The following is an 18,853-nucleotide window of genomic DNA, read 5'->3' as shown; positions in this document are numbered from 1 at the left end:
TCGGGAATTGAACGTTTTCGGAGATCCCGTGGTCCATTTTATTCTGTCCGCGACTTTACGTCGACGTCGAACACAAGACCTGGGATGCCGTCCTGCCGTACGCAACATTCGCTTACAACACGGCGGTGCAAGAAACAACACAGATGACGCCGTTTAAGCTGGTTTACGGCAGGAACCCGACGACGACACTCGACGCTATGCTGCCGCACGTCACTGACGAAGAGAATCTTGACGTCGCTACCTATCTCCAGCGCGCCGAAGAAGCTCGACAGCTCGCCCGCCTACGGATCAAGAACCAGCAGCGTACTGACAGCCGACACTACAACCTCCGACGACGCTTCGTCGAGTACCAGCCCGGCGACCGTGTTTGGGTATGGACACCGATACGCCGACGAGGACTGAGTGAGAAACTATTGCGACGCTATTTCAGGCCCTACAAGGTCATCCGACGTATTGGCGCACTGGACTATGAGGTCGTGCCAGACGGCATTTCGCATTCACAGCGGCGCCGCGCACGATCAGAAGTGGTCCACGTGGTGCGCCTTAAACCCTTTTACGGACGCTGACGAACTTCCTTATTTTGTTTTCTTTGCTACGAGTGCTTTTCTTTATTACTTTCGTTTGTTTGCAGCATCGGGTCGATGCTTCTTTAAGGGGGGGGTATTGACACGTGTACTTATATTTATCGGGCGACCACGTTTCGCCGCCTAAATGTTATCGCACAGCACGGGACGCGCCTGCATGTATGCTGTGCAAATGCTGCTGTGCAAATGAAAAATACACGGGAAAATAAGCGTGGCACGCACTACACTAACAGAACATACAAAAATCAGCACGCCATGGATAATTAACTGAGAGATGAAACGCGATTAAAAAAAGGTGTCTGGCGGAAAGTTCTGAGAGCAGATTAGAACATGAGGCTTATCTGTGGGGTGCTCGCCAAGATCTGAAGAAGCATCAGGCTGCTGGCACCCCTCGCTGCTGAAGATCTTGATGGACTTGCACCGTCTATCGATCTACCGGCGAAGACTTATGTCTAGGAGCTTCAGCCTGCCGACCACATCTACAGCCGTCTCGGTGCACCACCACGCCGCTTCGTCTCCCAAACTACTCTCCCCATTCGCCGAGGCCACCTTGTCCCTCGTCACGCTCTGGCGACCCACGTGACCAGCCGGTCCGGCGAGCTTGGGAACAATAGGGAGCTTGACTCCTTGCCACCGTGTAAGCAGCGCTGCAGCCACAATGGCAAGATGGACGCAGGCGCGCACTTTGTGACACCATGATTTATAGTTATCAAATCCAGCACGCTCTTTGCTATTTAAAGGGACGCTAAAGGTTACTATTAAGTCAACGTGGACTGTTGAAATACCATCACAGAAACCTCGAAACGCTTGTTTCGTGCCAAGGAGAGACTTATTTTAAGAGAAAATGCGTTCTGAAGCGTCCGCGTACCTCTAGCGCAGTTCAAATCGCCCGCCCTCCGATCGAGGAGTACTGACATCATGGTCTCATAGTGACGTTGCGCCATCGGTGAGTAGAACGGCGTCCGCAGACGGCGCTACGGCTATTCTGCGCAAAACGCAAACGCGCGGCCAGAAACAGAGCCAAGACAGAGCCGACAGCAGAGCGAAAGATTGCCCAGGGGGCGCTGCGAGAAAGGTGCTAAAAAGCGCCCTCTGTCCTAAAATGGGTCGTACCAAGCTCGGTCGTCTGCTTCGGAAAGCACGTTTACAATATGGACCCGTCACTTTCGGTTGTGTTGTAGCACGGCCTGCTGCGTATATCGGGCGCCGAAGATTTTTTCAGGGGTGGCACGCTGCGTAAAGGCAAGAAATTATGCAGTGCCGAATACGTGTACGCCGTTCAAGAATTAGGCGGCGAAGTTTTAGCACGGTGTCAATCGCAAGTGAAGCGAGTCGCGTACGAAGTGGAACTACAGGTAAGGTTTGCACGCAAGCTGCTAGATTCAGGCGCGCAAACGCGAGGAAATGCGTGCTATAAATGAATCCACAACAGCGATAAGCAGACATCATGTGTAGGGAACTGCTCCGGCGCACGACGGTACGCGCCGCGATGTACGAACTGCTCGAGCGCACGATCGTACGCGCCAAGACGGCAGCGGTCTTTCGACATGCCGCCAAACGGCGGGCCTCCTGCAATCTTTGTTGACTGCATGCCGCTAAACTGATGCAACGCATGTGAGCTCGCACGTACGTGCGAATCGCGCTGCAGCGCGAGCTCGTGCGCTGCTCGCTTGATGTAGCTTTTAATGACAGCGCTCGAACATCGATGTGCTGCAATCAATATTGCCTTGCTGCGCTGCCTCAACGTGCTGGCTTGAGATCAAGGATGAGCGCATTTAACTCTCTTAACCTGTGCTGCTCGTAGAGTAGTAGTGAGTTGTCATGGAATGAGCCCGACCATTTGTGCTCATTTGCGCACACTTCACCACTTCGCATCGGTCGAATTGTTAATTGTCGCTGTGGCCGGGTCTCGAATCGTGAATTACCAGCCATGTCTGCTGCTATGTCGGTCTGCTGTCGGTACTGTAGGTGCGAAAGACCGAAATTTTGAACGCAGATAATCAAGCAAGCTTCAAGACAGGCGAAACAATCAGCATGGCACGAAGTTTCGCTTACTCAGTGCGACGAACTGCAGCTATGCAGCGCGCCCGACGCTCCACTTCGTGAGGCCTTGAAGGAAAACGGTAGAATCTGATGTTGGGATTCAGGCCGTCTTGTTCATGGCAGCCCACGACGCAGAAGTGACGACGGCGACGCTTTTTCGAGGCTGAGCTAGGTCTCTCCGGAACACCGTCGCCGATTCCTTCTGCTTCCAGCATTGCGTCTCACGGAGAGTCCGTTTTCGTTAAACTATAGGCTGCGGCGAGCTCCCAGCGTGGTCGGCGTGGTCTGTGAGAAGTGACGAGCCTTTTCGCACTTGCAACAGGGCATAAAAAAGTGCGAATCGACGCAAAACTCGGCCTAGAAACGTGCTTCGCCACAGCCAGGGCTCAATACGACCCAAGCTGGCACGACCCAGATGTCGTTTCCCGCACCGCCACCAGGCGCCGCTACTATACCTCAATCTCCAGCGCAAGACGCCCACAAGCTGGTACTTCATTCTATGACGCAAACTTCGACGCTCGTCGCAATGGACCCTGACACCGACAGATTGGCTCGCGATGGTGGGCTCAACTTCAGCGATTTGAGCACCGACGAGCGCGACCTGCTGCTGAGGGCTCGCACTGCCGGAGTCGTTGCGTACTACGACGGCGGCCTCGACACCGGCTCTCCGGAGCGGGAAAGCAACGAGGGCTTCCCACGACATCACATGGACGTGGCATTCTCGCTGCTTGTTCCAAATGAAAGTTTCGCGAGCCAGCAGAACCCTCACAGCACGACGCGATAACGAAACTACTGAAACTCCAAAGCGTGCGCGGCGCAGAGTCGAGCGCGCAGAGTCGAGCGAAAACGAAACCTTTCGAACGCCCATATTACTGAAGGGTAACGTCAAAATGTTTTTTCTTAGAATCGAATAGACGTAGACAAGTAGCATTTTTTTCCGTCTTACAATCGAATGAAATGATATTTTTAATACGAGTAGTTGAGTATTAGTAACACAAATTATGAGGAGTGCTTTCGTCATCGGGCTAGTACCGGAATGTCGCTGGGGGGTCTCAAATCGTGTGATGCATTTACCTCAATTTCTCGGTTACTAAAGCTCTGTTCGCGATTATATTGACGCCTTAGACGTTCTAGAACATTGCTCTACCACTTTAACTTGAGTTTCTGGTAACCTTTAGTGTCCCTTTAAGTAGGAATTATAATCCTAAATGGACAAAAAGAAGTCCAGGAAGTGGTATTATAATTCTAAATGAAAAAAAAAACCAGGAAGTGGCGAGGCCTGGCGGTGAAATCTTGGTACTTCGGATGTAGTCTGAGATTACTGTACTATGTTGGCTGTTAATAATTTACAACATAATTATTGCTTAGCATTGCAGTTGCTGTATTATTGGGCACTGTCGCTTTATTCTGTGGTTCGGAAATCAAAAGCGCACGCATGGCTACGGCAACATGCTGAACTGTGCACCACATGTAACAGCTTCGTTTGGCTTTTCGATCTGATTGGTTTCGCTTTGACTGGTTAAATACAAAAGCAGTTGGACAAGAAACCACAAAAACCCGTAGCTATTATCGCAGAAATATATTTTAACACTTCGCAAAACATGAATGGCAAGACATCAACTGGATAAACAAAATAATACTGTTTCACAGTTGCCGCCGCACTTGTCCTCTGCCTCTTACTAATGCGGGCGTATAATCGCTATCACGCATGCACACTAGCACAGCCGCACTACTGGCTCAGCCAGCTAATGCAAACATCACAGTGAGTACATGGTTAGAGGGACCGCAAGAATGACGAAGACAAGTGCCGACTTCCAAGTGATCTTTATTTTGAGTAACAAGCATATATACCAAGACACCAAAACCAAAGCGTTCCCTGGGTAGCAAGGAGCCAGCATGATTACACATTCAAAATTCAAACGAACCATGGCCGCCTCCTTAAGATGAACGAGCTCGCATGTGGGGCCTCAGAAAAGCAAGTTCTGTATCTATTAATGCAATTGACGGCTTACTAACCGAGTCACCTTGTCTTCGTCATTCTTTCGGTCCCTCTGTCTCTGTACGGACTGTAAGTGATGTTTGCAATGGAATACCAACTAGCCCGTACCCAAACCTTGCTTCAGCCAGCCGAAACATAGCCTTCGAGATTTGTTTCTACTTGATGAGAGCCGCCACCTCTGGAGCCTGGATTAGGGCGCCACATTTAGCCCAAACAAAGCCAAGTCGCAGATTTTCTGTAGCCTAATTTCGCTATATATAGCCAAACTTGGCAACGTGGCCGTCCTGCTCGAGGCACCTAATGTTGTGAGGTGCCGATGGGAGGAAGAGAGAGAGAGAGAAGGGCGAGGGCAGCAATGTTTTACTCCGGCTGCGACTGCGTGTGGTCGCCTGGCCGTATTTTGAGAGTGATCTACGTTGGGGCAGTCTATAATCGGATACAACTGTAGAAAAAAGGGGAGGCCCCGCTCAGATGACCGAAGCGCGACATCCGATTGCCTCCGCACCTAAAATAGTCCTGCTAAAAAATTGTGCTTCTGAAACGCGCAATTCTCGGTATAAATAAAGACTTGTATTTCGATGACTGGTTTAGTAGAGCTCTCATGTGCCACAGCACATGCCGGACCGCGACAGAAAAATAACCCAGTGCCATCCACAAGGCTGCCCGTCGTCTGCTCTTTAGCTTCATTGCAAGTGACAAAAGTACAAAGAGCAGCTCTGCATGGCTTTTGCGCTTGTTTACATGTACACGGCACATTTACTACTGTTCCTAGGTTCAAATGAATCAGTTGCTATTGAACAAGTACTTCTGTAAAACAATTCATTTGTTGCAACCATTACAAACTCAAGATGCTCGGTGTCAGCGAAAGCACAGTGTTCAAGGTGAGGAGGGAGGTCAAAGCTTAGCATATTTCGGGTGGCAAACTGTCGACGCCCTCGGAATAGCGCCCACGAAATGCGGAGAAAAGAAGACGCAACACGAAGTATCACACGTTGTGCGATCTGAGGTCGTATGCGCGATTTCTTTCGCCGACGAGATACCGACGGTCGAGATACCGAGATACCGACGAGATACCGACGGTCGAGAAGATCCCTAACAAGTTCTCGAAGCGTATATGGTGTTATGTTTGTGCCCTGGGATTTGCCTGACAGAAGGCCAGTGCTATGGTGTGTCGACCGTGGAGGCAGCATTCATCCCCGCATGGTGCCGGCTTCGGTCACACAACTACGTGCACGGCTCGGGTTTCCTCGCGGCTGCACTGCGTCCACGACGGAAGCGGCCACCGGATCAGACTGCTATTCGGCCCCTCCCCATGCCGGCAGCAATGCAACCCCCCTTTCTTCGTCCGGCGGCGCCCGCACCGTGAACGACTCCCACTGTGTTTTGATGATTTCCAAAGGAGGGCTGTGTTTCGACCCCGTGCCTTGCAGTTGGTTCCTTTTGTCCTATACGGGCCATAAAACTTCCCTGGCGCACCATTCTGACCGACCGCCAGATCGGCCCGACGCCGCAGGGTGGTTCGAGGAAGCGCCGGCCACCGAGAGGCGGCGTCAGGACCACGAAGGCTGCCAGGACCCTCTCTGTCTCGACCTTGTTTCGTCCTTAGGCACTGTCTGGGGAATCTGGGGACTGATTGGTGTTATTTAACCAGCTTGCAGCTGCTCTGTTGGTCTCTCTCCTGATAACGACGGCAACATGTAACAATTGTATAAAGAATTCGCCGAGAAAGCTCTCCTCGTGTCTGACTCTGCGTCAAGTGGGGTCCAGACCTACTGCTGGCCACATATGCCTCGGCACACGCAACAATGCATCTCCCATCACTGAAGCGGTATACTGTGCGTCAAGCACAGCAGCCAAGCAGCACAGCAGTCAAGCATTCTCCCGTGACCTCTCAAATAAATAAGCAGTGCATTTGGTGAGATATTCCTATTAATGGAAGCCCAATTCTGAAAAAGCCCCTGCGCAGATCGTGCTCAATATAAATATTGGCATGGAAACGTGCTGAAATGCTCGAAAATCTGAATGCAAATACAGTTATTAACCCTGAATAACTATGTGGGGCCCAGAATGCTCATTCGGGCAGCCACTGTCCAGCTTCACACGAAAAAGCAGTAGTCAACGTGAAATTGACAGCCACTCTTAGCGGCCTGCACGCCAAAGCACATTGTGCTTTGCGTGCAGTTGAATCCCGGCCACGGCGGCCGCATTTCGATAGGGGCGAAATGCCAAAACACCCGTGTACTTAGATGTAGGTGTACGTTAAAGAACCCCAGGTGGTCGGAATTTCCGGAGCCCTCCACTACGGCGTGCGTCATAATCACAAAGTGGTTCTGGCACGTAAACCCCCATAAGTTAATTTTAATTTAATTTGCGTGCAGTTGTGCTGCCCCTACTGTTTTTTCCGGCCCGTTGAGATGAATAATGCCAATGTCAGAAGGCCCAAAATGCTCTATTGGGCAGCCACCTACGAGCATGACGGGCCCTGTGATGAAATAAGTCGTCGGGGCACGTTGAAAGGAACCTTTAACACCTACACTTGAAAGCGCAGCCACGTTGTAGCCATTGTAGGTGAAAACAGCAGGAGTCAACGCGAAATTGACTGCCACTTTTAGCAGTTCGCGCGCAAAAGCACGTTTATGTGGCGGCATTGTTTATTTTGGTTATATGGCTCAGGCAAGTAATGCGGATAAGAGAACAATTATCAAACATCATTAGCTTAGTGAGACCCAAAATACTCATTCGGGCAACTATTAATAGCAGTAGTCGAGGGCACGCTTGAAAGGCAGCATTAGCAATCTGCACGTCAAAGCGCAGTCAAGCCGTCGCCACTGTTGTATTTGTTTATCTGACCGGGCAAGTAACACCAATGTAAGCACAATTATTCACCCTGAATAGCTCTGCTAGCATTGTTTGTACTAAAAATGCTGAGTGAAGTTGAATGTGTTTTATTGAGGCAATTATTTAATTCACAAGCCATCGGCATAGCGATCGACGGCCAGGTTTGGACAATGACATTTGTGAAGTAATATATGGTGAAAATTGCAAAAGCTCTTGGTGCACTACTTTGCTGGGCTCCATTCACTGAAAATTGTCTTTGCAACGACGAAAGCGTCAGACAGGAAATGACACTCCACTGCAGAATGTTATTCGAGTTGACAATTTTCACCATCATATGTGATGGGCAGCGAAACCGTCTGTTTACTAAGACTGAATGCATGAAAAATGCAACAGCATAGCAAGGTGTTGTTTCGCAATATGCAGCCTTTCATGTGCACTTCTGGTGAGCTGCCATATGCACTGATGCATTAACATGAACACGGGTAAGAGGTAAAGTTACTGTGCAACCCATATGACGCTCTTAAGAAGATATATCTCTAAACCTTTCTCTTTTCATAGGCGATCAAAATTTGTTTTGAGCAAGTGGGTAATCACATTGCAGCAACAACACAAGAAGCAAGGACAGAAAACGTAGTGAGTAGGCAGATTGAGGAGACGAGGTAGACCAGTGAGAAAGGTTTTAATGAGATGGAAGAGGCCAGCCCTGCAGTGTACAGGAGTTAGTGCTTTGAATAACAAATGCTAATATACAATAAAAGGACAGAAATAAGAATAAGCGCAAACATGCATAGAAGCAGGCACGTATTCACACACAAACGCGAAAACTAAAGAAAAGCTCAAATATAAAGAAATGTGGAAAATGAAAAAAATTAGACAATCGCAATAAAACATATACACATTTACAAACAGACGCGGGTAGAGGTATTATAGGAGCGGGTTCACAATCTACTGTGCCTACCTTCTCGTGTGCTTTTTTTACCGGTCTCTTAACACTGTCTTGGGAATTTTTAATTGCAACATATCACGAGAATCGAAAAGCAGCGCGAAGCCATGTTGTGAAACCATATCGAGTGCTGGCAACACAACTTATGCGTGACTGTGCCACAGCACGCATTCTACAGCATGCGGTGAGCACTGGTGGAAAGCAATCAATCGATGATGCTACACAACGCTCGAACACCGCCGTTAGACGCTCGGCTATCTCACTGCTGACAACGATCGTTCACGCTAAGGTGATGACGACATATCTTTGCGTTGGAGGCTTCTTTTGCAAATATTTTCTGTTGAGACGCTCATAGGTTTGTTTCATGCGCGCACGCTTTTCTCATTTCTCCTGAGAATGGTTTTGCTCCATCGCTTCACCCCGTCCGACGGGAAACGCAGCGACACAGTACACGAACACACCCGCCGCTGACAGTAGGCACGAGACATTGGCAAACTTTTCTTGTTGTAACTTCACTCGGGAGCGAAATAAAAAAAGACATGGAAGAAACAAGCAGGATGTGTGTTTGCAGCGGTCGCCGTGGGATTCTGTTTTCAGGCAAAGCGTAGCGCAGCGTCAGCAATGCTCGCTACAATGTTTCTTCGCTGGATCACGGCTTAGAATAAACGCACGCGGTAGAAATGCCGCATCGTAAGCTCCCAGTAATATTTCCGGCATGATAGACAAGCACAAACAGTTTGGGAATTCACTGTGACGAGGGGTCGACGCGCACAGCTGATGCGACTTGGCCCAGTTCGAAGCCCGGGCGGCCATCTCCGACGGCAGGGTCACCGGCCGTCCGGCTCATGACGTCGGTCTAGAGTGCGCGCCCATTGGTGGATGGTCGTGTGCATCCGCCTCGGAGGAGTAAATGCCCCCTTTTTTCTAGAGTTGTATCCGACTATAGGTGTGTCGGCGGCTCGTAGCTCTGTGCATGCTGTGTGTTCTCGGCGCTCACTTTTCGTTTAAGTGATACAGTACAGTTCGAATGTTGCTTCGCTCGTTGCTGTTGCCGTATCTGCTCATGCCAGCGTTTTGACAGCGAGTTCCCATTGTCATTGACTGAGATACTTTGGTTTGCTTGTGGGCATGTGATGCCATACTTGTTGATTTAGTTAGTGTGCTTATGTTTACAAGTTTATGCGGCCAATAAAGGTACTATCCTTACTTCGCATATCTGTACACTAATTTGCTATCACAGTCGATGCTGCGCCTTTCGGGCGCGACTGCGACTTTTCCTGTTGTAATTTATATATATATATATATATATTGCATGCACACATCTATATTCCGGAACATCACGACAATCAGTTGCCTCTGGGGCGCATACCTAGTACCACATATTGACCCACAGACATGCCCGATGCAGAAAATTGATGGTAACTTGCTAAGAAAGAATTTCGCTTTACAATCTAGCCTTGATTATTTCAGGCCAGGGAAGCTAAGCTTGGAAGCTGGTCCTAGTGGTCGGCTGTCTGAGAGCGCCAAGAAGAAAGACGGCACCAGCGTGCGTGCAGAGACGGTTGCTGCAGAGAATGCAGCATTCAGGAGCTCTAATAGGCACAGGTGGGATTTTTCATTTTAAAGCATGAAATGCTTTTAGCTCCAGTCGTCGCATACTTTCAAGTGACCTTGAGCCAAAGTCGGAGCTGTTGTGCGGGCACTCAAACGAGAACATACGGGCAAGTTGCGAGAAAACGAGATCATCAGCGCAACCACTCAGAACTTAAGAAAATTCGGTCTCTGCCCCAACCCTTTGTACAGGACCGCGTACATACGCTACTTACTGCCCAAGCAAGTTACAAAGAATTTTGTTTCTGAGTAATTCCTAATGTTTGTTCACCCTAGCACTCAAGCTGTAACATTTGTTATGCTCAAGTTTTATTTCACTTCCAATAGCGATGTTCAAAAAGCAGATACAGGGCACCATGCACTTCATTGTCATCCTTTGGAACAGACAGTGTTGCGTATATTGTTTTGAACACCAGCGGTTCCCGAGTTCCGTGGCGTGGGTTGAACTTCACCTCGAGGGATGGCGCCACTCTGCGTGGCGCCTCCTCCAGGCGCTTTTCTTCTTGCGGGCCAGTGCGCTCTCTCTGGTACGTTTCACTGGCTGAGGTGTCCCCTTCAGGCGGTTTTCTTCTAGCTGGGCAGTGTCCATATGGACCATTGCACAGTATGGCGTGATGCTGTGTGGTGTGGTGGTGTGTTCCATTACGAACATGCAGTACACCCATTTTCGGATTCTAACAAGTATCATCTTCAACCAGGCGGTTGACATTTCACGCTTACATCTACTCTCGATCACGGGAAAGCCAGCAATTTTTCTATAATAACGGCCTAAAAGTTTAGATATTTTTCAATGTATCTTTTAGTTAAATCGAGGTCCAAGCTTCCTAAGCCTAGCAGAAATGCTGGCAAGTGCCACAGCATCTTAAATTCTTTACTATATAGCATTCAATTCTACAAACCAGTTAAATTTTGGCATCTTGGAGGTGGATCCATCTCCTGAGCTTCATACTTGCCAAGTGCCATGCATTTATCTGTGAGAACCATGTGGTAGGCTATCAGCTTCTAAAGTAGTGTCATTACTCCATTAAATGCAGAAGGAGGCTATCATGAGGACCACAGCAAAAGTAATGATCAACTATTTTTTGTATGCGAGTCTGGCAGTGGCACAGTAATGGGTGTACATTTGGTGGTATGTGGTGTCATGTTACCATGTGCTTCATGGCACCATTGCAATCATGGATGGCCATTTGTGGGGGGGCAGGACTCCCGTGCCAACTGTGCCTTTTTGAAGTAGTAAAGGCAAGGCGCAGAAGACCAGGACTCAAGGAGTAGAACACAAACGAGCCGGTCCTGTCGTTTGTGTTCTGCTCCTTGAGTCCTGGTCTTCTGCGCCTTGCCTTTACTACTTCAAGCATGAACCAACTAGCCCAAGCAAGAGTTTTACTTGTGCATTTTTGATACTCATGGAAATTGCTTTCTCAAAAAGTGCAAGAATCAAGCCACCTGATGATTACCAACAGCGCATGAAAGTTCTCAAGTTAAATAATTCTTCTAAGCGTGCAGTGAATAGAATTGAAGAGATTGTGTCTCCTTGCTTGACTCCTAGGTCACAAGGAATGTAAGCTACAGCAAAATCTTTTAGACCTAATAAAACTGCCTCTTTCTGTTAGGTGGCAAAATTTCTGGCAGAAAGCCACACAATGCTGGGCTAGCAATATGAGTTTTCCATCATATGCTGCAGCGACACAGAAAATACTAGGTATAATTGTGGTAACATATCTACAGCGTCTCACTTGGCACAGGAGATCAGTGTGTTAACCGGCAGAAAGTAAAATTTACTGCTGACGATGGTCAAAACTCGTCTTGGGTCGGTGGGGATTTTTTAAATAAAATATCGTTATGTGACATTGTTCATTAACTCGCTACTATCAGTAGTGTCTAAATAAATTCCGAAGATGCAGCAACATCTGGTGATATTTTTAAATGGGATGTTCCTTGAAATTTTCACAAGCACTTAATGCAGGCTATTGTCTCCTTTTGGACACATTATTTAGGCTTGTAAAAATACTCACAGGAACAAATATAATGACAGAAAGCCATTGGCATGTCATAAGATCAACTTTAGATCTTTGTACAGATCTTTGTACGTCATTAGTTATACATTGTAAAGGAAGCCCATAGAGACAGACTTGTGCTTGGCAATGCCTTGTTTTCTTCGTTCTCTACCCTTTCTTTACCAAAGAAAATGAAACGGGACAAAAGTAGGGCACTAGGGTATGCTTTGCAAGAGGTGTGATGGTGTTCCTCACCTTACAAGCCATTGTTGATGTACATTGTCATTTGGATTTTGAGCATTTATGTATCCATTTGAAACCTATCAAGCCTTGGATGTACCTCACAAAACATCCTTTCTACATCACAGACGTATGGTACGCAACATAAGCAACATCGGCACAGGCATTCACTAGGTTAGGCTAGCAGGTTGTGTCATCCTGCAAATAGGCCAACATATATACATACTGTTCTCGGGCCTTCATTTTTTGCACACTGTTAAAGATCCTCCTCCTTTAGGGAATGTGCGTCACTGTTTTCATTGCTAAGCGGAGCATTTTTTTTTCTTTTCTCCCTGCGGACATGCCAGGAACACCGGTCCAGGTCAAGTGCAACTGTGTCGTTTGTTTTGAATGCAGAATGGTGGCACAAAGACAAGGAATGTCATTTAGGACACCTAAGTTTTTTTTCACCATTTACAAAAGGACAGAACTGAAAGGCGAGAGTGCGTCTAAACGAAGTTTCACAAAAGTTGTCTGCGGCCCAAAAATATGAAAAGATTGGATTTTACCCAAAAAGAAAGGACCCTGCTCATACTAAGGAGTTGCGCAAGACAAGCATTTAATGTGGCAATTTTATTTTGTACTCCAATGAATGATTTCATTTGTGACTTTTTTACTGATTCTGTCTAGCGTGCAGTTTGGAGAATATTGAGACGTGGGTGGTACCCACCGCCGTGCTCATAACTGCCTGTAGGGAAACTATGCGAAGTAATGTGGGTATAAACATGGGTTTCCAGTGCTTCATCAAGTGTCGTGATTAAAGGTGAGGCTTTCAGAAGCTGACAAATTGCACATGGGGGCTAATTCACCAGATGAAGTGTCGTTCTGAGGAAAGAATAAGGGAATCTTGCATGCTTTTAGAGAATCTTGCGCTTCAGATCGCAGCAGGCAATTATAAACGAGCATTGCAAGGAACAAGACATAGATGAGAAAATTTGGAGGATACTTAAACTTTCCTTTAAGAGTAGAACACGATAGCATTCAAAGATACCTGACTGCTTCTCACGCTCACCGGTAACTGGAGCATATGTAACCGTAATGTTTACCCGGACACGCTGGCCGTGAATGCTAGGCAATAAGGCGGACTTTGTAGTAGAAACACGGCCTTTTCCGTATGCCGCGACGCGGCGGAGGTGAGCGCCAGCTGGAGGTATTGCAAGGAACCGGTCGCACCGCTCTGTGGCCCCCAGGACGCCCATCGTGTCGGCGCACGCAAAATTATGGATGCAGTGGCCACTCTGTGAATGCCGAGACCAGTTTGTGTATGTGAAGAGGTTTCCTTGAGTTTTCACGTAACATAGTTATGGTTTCTCGTCTGAGAGCTATAATTTCTGTAGTTTGTGTGCAAGTCGTAGTCTATGTTTTTTCTATGTATTTTGGCTTGATAAATTCAGTTAGTTCATTCAGTTTCTTGCGTCACATGGAAGGCCTGGGTATACGTGGTTCCAAAATTGTTTTGCTGAAACGGCGTCCGACGCCGGACGCCGATGCTGCATTTCTTTCGACATGAGCTCCTTAACTCCATCGCGTTGAAAGTCCCTGCCACAGCGGCCGTATTTTGATGGGGGCGAAATGCGAAAGTACCCGTGTACTTAGATTTAGGTGCGCGTTAAAAAAACCTTGGGGGTCCAAATTATTCCGAAGTCCACCACTATGGCATGCCTCAACGAAATCGTGGTTTTGGCACATAAAACCCAGTAATTTTTTATTTAACAGATGAAAAAGTACTAGTGCTAGCTTCCAAGTAACTCTATTCTAAGAACCCACCCCAAAGGGGTATTCATGAGTACATATGTAAGCAGTCAAATACAGCACAGGCCAATACAGTAGCCATAACTATCTTTGAATTTGTATAGTTAGCCTCAATGCATCTCTCAAATGCTCTGAGTCTTACTCGACATTACTAGAGTTGTTTGCAGCTCGCCCTTTTAGTAATTTCATATAGGCATGTTCTGTTGTCTCGAGTCATAGGGGGGTCTCTTTCAGTGTGCATTGGCAAGCTGAAAAGGAGCCAATATGTTTGGTTCGTTTTAAAAAAGCAACACATCTGAATAAAGTTAAAATTGCTGTGCACATATTCAAAAATACATCAAAGAGATGGAGATATGTTGACATTTGCTGCATTTTTTTATTCCTTTAGGGAACTGTCCAGGGAAACGGCTGCCCAACCTCAACAGCAACTGTTGGCTCCGGAAAGAACCATGCTGCCCAGTGCATATAAGAATTCATTACTTGGATCTAGAATGGAAGTGGACCCTAATGGAGCCAAGAAACAGCTGCCTGGTCATGGAAATAGGCTTGGAAGCTTTTCCACAAGTTCGCAGGGGCAAAATGTTCTTGACACTCTCAGTGTAGTGCAGCAGAACTCTCAGACTCCAAAGGAGAAACTCCCTCAAGCATGTAGCCAGAATGACATTCCACGGGACATTCCTCCACATGAAAGCTGTAGGCCAGGAGCACAGAGTTATTCAGCTCCCAACAGACCTTGCCAGACACGCCAAGTGCGTTTTGAGCTAAGGGACCCTCCACCACTCGTATATGTAGGACCACGTGAACACACTATGCCCAATGAAGAGGCACACACACAACCAAGCAAGATGACTCCAAAACAACGGGAGGAGCTTGGAAGGCAGATCACTGCTTACTCTCAACACATTGCTTGGCTAAATGCCTATGGCCTTCCAGAGAACTCGCAAGGCTATGCAGGGTTTCCCTATAGCTGTGCCAGCCTGTCACTGTTGCCTCCAGACAATGTGCCACCAAAGGGGCACATACTGACTCCTACTTCAGAACCTATTCCACAATTGTACAATGCACCCCAGCCACATCCAGTACCAGGGACAAGTGACGCACAAGGGCAGTTACAAAAGCGTCAGCGATGTTTGCCAGAGGAGCAGCAAGGGCAACAGACAGGTAAAACTACTCGCCCAGTGAATTCCCTGCTTGCACTGTCGGCAAGAACATCGACGATGGAAGCAGAGCAAAGTTATGGGTCCCAAATCTCTCCCCTGGTGCTGCCATCTGACAGACCGCAGAACATGAACCAAGCCAAGGATGCTGAATTGATTCAAGCAGAGAAAGATGTAGAGCTTCAGCTGAAGAAGCGTCAACGTCTCCAGCTGCTTATGCACCATCTCAATGCCGGACAAATTGCTGCTGGCCAGCAAACAGGACATTCTGGAGCTTCTGAACCAAGGCAGCTGTCAGAAAGAGAACGGTACCTACAGGAGCAGATCCGACTTGCTTTGAGGATGTTATCCTCAAGAAGTGCTGCCCAGAGTAGCCAGCAGCACCATCCAGGCAATGTATCCTTCCAGAAGTTGCAGCAGTGTCTCTGTGCAAAGCAGTCATGCGAATCTTCGGCACAGCCAAGGACGTCCATGAGCAACAGCACTGCGAGAATTTCTGAACAAAGCACTTCATCAGAATCTTCCACGAGATTTGTGCGCCCATGGACTTGCAATTCGCAATGGCCCTACCCTTACAATGCTTGTCAAGAAGCGGTGCAGAGGTGGCAAAGACAGCAGGAGAAGGTGATTGAGCCGACGACCAGTGTGCTGCCACAAGGTGCTGCAGCACAAGCTGCAGATGAGCACAGGGAACTTACGTTTGTCGAACCTCAGCATACAGTGATGGCACCTCACCAGGCAGCAGGGCAGCAAGTTCCAGTGGAAGAACGAAATCAGAACATGGTTGCACGGCCTGATGTCTCTGGTTGGAGAAACAGAGTGGGAATCTTGTTGAAGTGTAGTGCACCTCCTGCTTGCCAATCTCTTCCAGATTCTGAAGCCTCCAATGACTATCTTGCAGAGAAGCAGCACACAAGCTGCATTGGACTGCCAAGCCAGCAGTTGTTGAGGGAACCCTTTGTGAAGCAGCTCTTGCCGGGGCAACCTCCTAGTTAGAGCAAGGCTTGTGGCCACAGGGACCGCCGCCTCCAAGACAGTAGAGCTGCCATATATGTAGCCTTCTATAGTGCATTGAGTGCACTATGGAGTGTAGACAGAATACAACAATCTTCGCACTAATAATTAGTCCAACTACCATTGCATAGTCTGTTGACACTTGGTCAACACAGCTTGCCTCAGTCTGTGATACTAGTATCCACGGGTCTCAAGAAATGTAGAAGGTCCACATTTCTGCAGAAGTGTTGACAGGTTATCACACTTTTTATTTTGCAGGTTCATTAGAGTAGCATGGAATTTGCTGTTTTTAAGTTATAATTCATCTCTGTGTGTTTATTTAAATCATTCCCACCAAGATGTGAGATGTCACTGTGCCACACTTCTTAATGCTCATTTCTGTCACTCTATCTAAGCATTAACGAAACACATGTGCTTAGTATGGTTTTCGTATAATCTCGCTGCTACAAGCAAATGCTTGAAGTCAATTTTGTGTACCTGTATGAGATGTCATTGGTGTCACATTTTCTTGCATGTCATTGAATGAACATATTTGGTAAGTCCATGTAATTTGTGGGATCATGGCCTTTATTGACTCTGCATAATGAAGATGCTTTTCTTTAGCGACAAGGTAAACTGCAATGTGAGAAATTTAGAATTTGTGTGAAATGTTTCATTCATAATAGTCTTTTTGAATTTGTGCAAAAAGAAAACTGACATGAATGGATCATACATAAGTTGTTTCTCTATTTCTCTTTTAAGATAAATGGAAATGGTGACTAGTCCTGTGAAATTACTTGCTGATACATGATATGTATCATGTTCATGATTTATCAGGAGTTGTAGGGCAATGAAGAAGTAACGGAACCAAACGTAAATCATTCCGTGCCTATTGATTGTAGATGGCGCTTATAGCTTGTAGATTTTAATGTAATTGCCCTGGTGAAACGATCCATGCTGTTGAAGCCACATAAATTGACTGCAGGTAACAACCTTTTCTCCTGCAAACAACAATACATAAAGCTCTTGAAAGAGCTAAATTGCATAGGGCAAATCCCCTCAGTCCACTATTGGTATGTTATAAATCAAGCTGTATGTTAAAGCATGATGTGATTATCATTCGCACATTCTTCCATATTCATGGCTTTTAAAGAGTTGTTGCTGCATCGCAAATTTATTTCTGCATTAAAGGCTACCCTAACCTTTTAGGTCGCCAGAGAATGTTGCATTGCATTAGAACTTTTATGTTGGAAGGATATTAAGACGTATCCGGTTTATGTTAACTCATTGATCTGTGCAAGTGTTTCATAGATAATTTTCCCCTGAAGTGATACACAGCCTGTGCATTGCAAAAACACTTGAATTATTACTGTTGCTGAATATAGGATGTCTTAGTTTCCATGTTAGCCATATTAGTGATATGCTTAAACTGCTGCTGGTGTTAACCTTGTTGAGTGATTGTGTTGGAGCCTACTTGTTGCCCAGGTCTATGAATAATGGGCATCAAAAGCAATATGGCAAGCCCCACTAGTCTGCTTTTTCTTTGTGAAAGATACTGATATTAGGTGCATACATGTTGTGAGCTCTTATTAAAGGCCATACCACCGGATGTTGGGCCTTCTAGCACCATTTGTGTTCAATCCAGTAAGAAAGGGCTCTGCCCTTGTGCAATATCCATTTATTGTTTTCGAACATAGTATTTTATTTCATGTAGCCCATACTTGGCCTTGTGCTGTACATATATGCATTGTGCGAGTAGCATCTGCACTGTTCTCTTTTGACATACTCCTCTTTCCTATGTGTTTTGCTAGCTTTCTTTTGCCACCAAGCTCAGTGGATATGAAGTGATAACTTGTTTGTTACCGAGTGAATGTCACTCTTTTCTGCAAATACATTGGTGATTTCAGTTTAGTTTTTGTGCATACTCATTTTCTTTCCAAGCTTGTTTTCATATATATATATCTGATCGTATGAGCCTACTTGTGTCCTGTTCAATCTTTAATGATGAGACATTCATCCAATAGCCTCTACAATAAGACATACCACCGATATGGTTCATTGTTAAATGCTTACGTGCTTTAGTAGTGTGGTTTGCTGGGCCAGCTGGTGCATGGTTAACATATAAGGGGTTCCAGCACATACGGACGCGAGCACAAGTAAAAGGAAATGGACAGGACAACGCTGGATTTACAACTGAAGTTTATTGGGAAATACGCTTACAAGCTTACGTGCTTTTTATTAGGTGCTTGACATTTGTTAGTCTCGTCATATAGTAGAGGTCAGTGAAACAACGTGAATGCAGCCGTTGCTTTAAGTGTGGTTTGGCGATTCTGAAGTGACCCAAACTGTTCAGTAGTTCCAACACGTGGAAATATTTTTTTTGTGTGTACATGCTTTGTACTATGTCGTGCACTTTCTTTAGCTTATTTTCGTTTGAATAGAAAAAAATGTTGGGCAAGTTACTTTGTTTCCAGATAGATAACGGGCTCGTTTTCTAAGAACTGGCGCTGCTGAAGCTTCTCGTGAAAAGATACGAAGGCTCCTCTTCTGCCGGCAAAGCAGATGAATGGGCAGTACTAGAAGGCATCATATAGTTGGAAACTGCAGCCTAGCGGTCATTCACGTGATGTAAACACAGCTGCAGCCCTTTCGTCATGTCA

At 46.7% G+C, this 18,853-nt stretch overlaps 1 protein-coding gene across 3 annotated transcripts in view; it reads left to right on the top strand.

Annotated features, from left to right (window-relative positions):
• The window catches only part of LOC126525222 (uncharacterized), a 170,400-nt gene extending 153,414 nt beyond the window's left edge, over positions 1-16,986 (top strand). For 2 of the 3 annotated variants that reach the window (XM_055067598.2, XM_055067597.2), the window contains exons 7-8: positions 9,878-10,012; positions 14,432-16,986. In XM_055067598.2, coding sequence (XP_054923573.2) covers positions 9,878-10,012; positions 14,432-16,196 — 1,900 coding nt within the window. In that variant the 3' untranslated portion in view covers positions 16,197-16,986. The remainder of the gene's footprint in view (positions 1-9,877; positions 10,013-14,431) is intronic. The other variant, XM_055067599.2, reaches the window with a different exon arrangement.
• The last annotated feature ends 1,867 nt before the right edge of the window (positions 16,987-18,853 follow it).

The sequence above is a fragment of the Dermacentor andersoni genome, chromosome 3 (genome assembly GCF_023375885.2).
Source record: "Dermacentor andersoni chromosome 3, qqDerAnde1_hic_scaffold, whole genome shotgun sequence".
NCBI classification, from domain to species: Eukaryota; Metazoa; Arthropoda; class Arachnida; order Ixodida; family Ixodidae; genus Dermacentor; species Dermacentor andersoni.
Note: the sequence above shows the minus strand (reverse complement) of the source record. Positions and strands in the feature narration are given on the sequence as shown.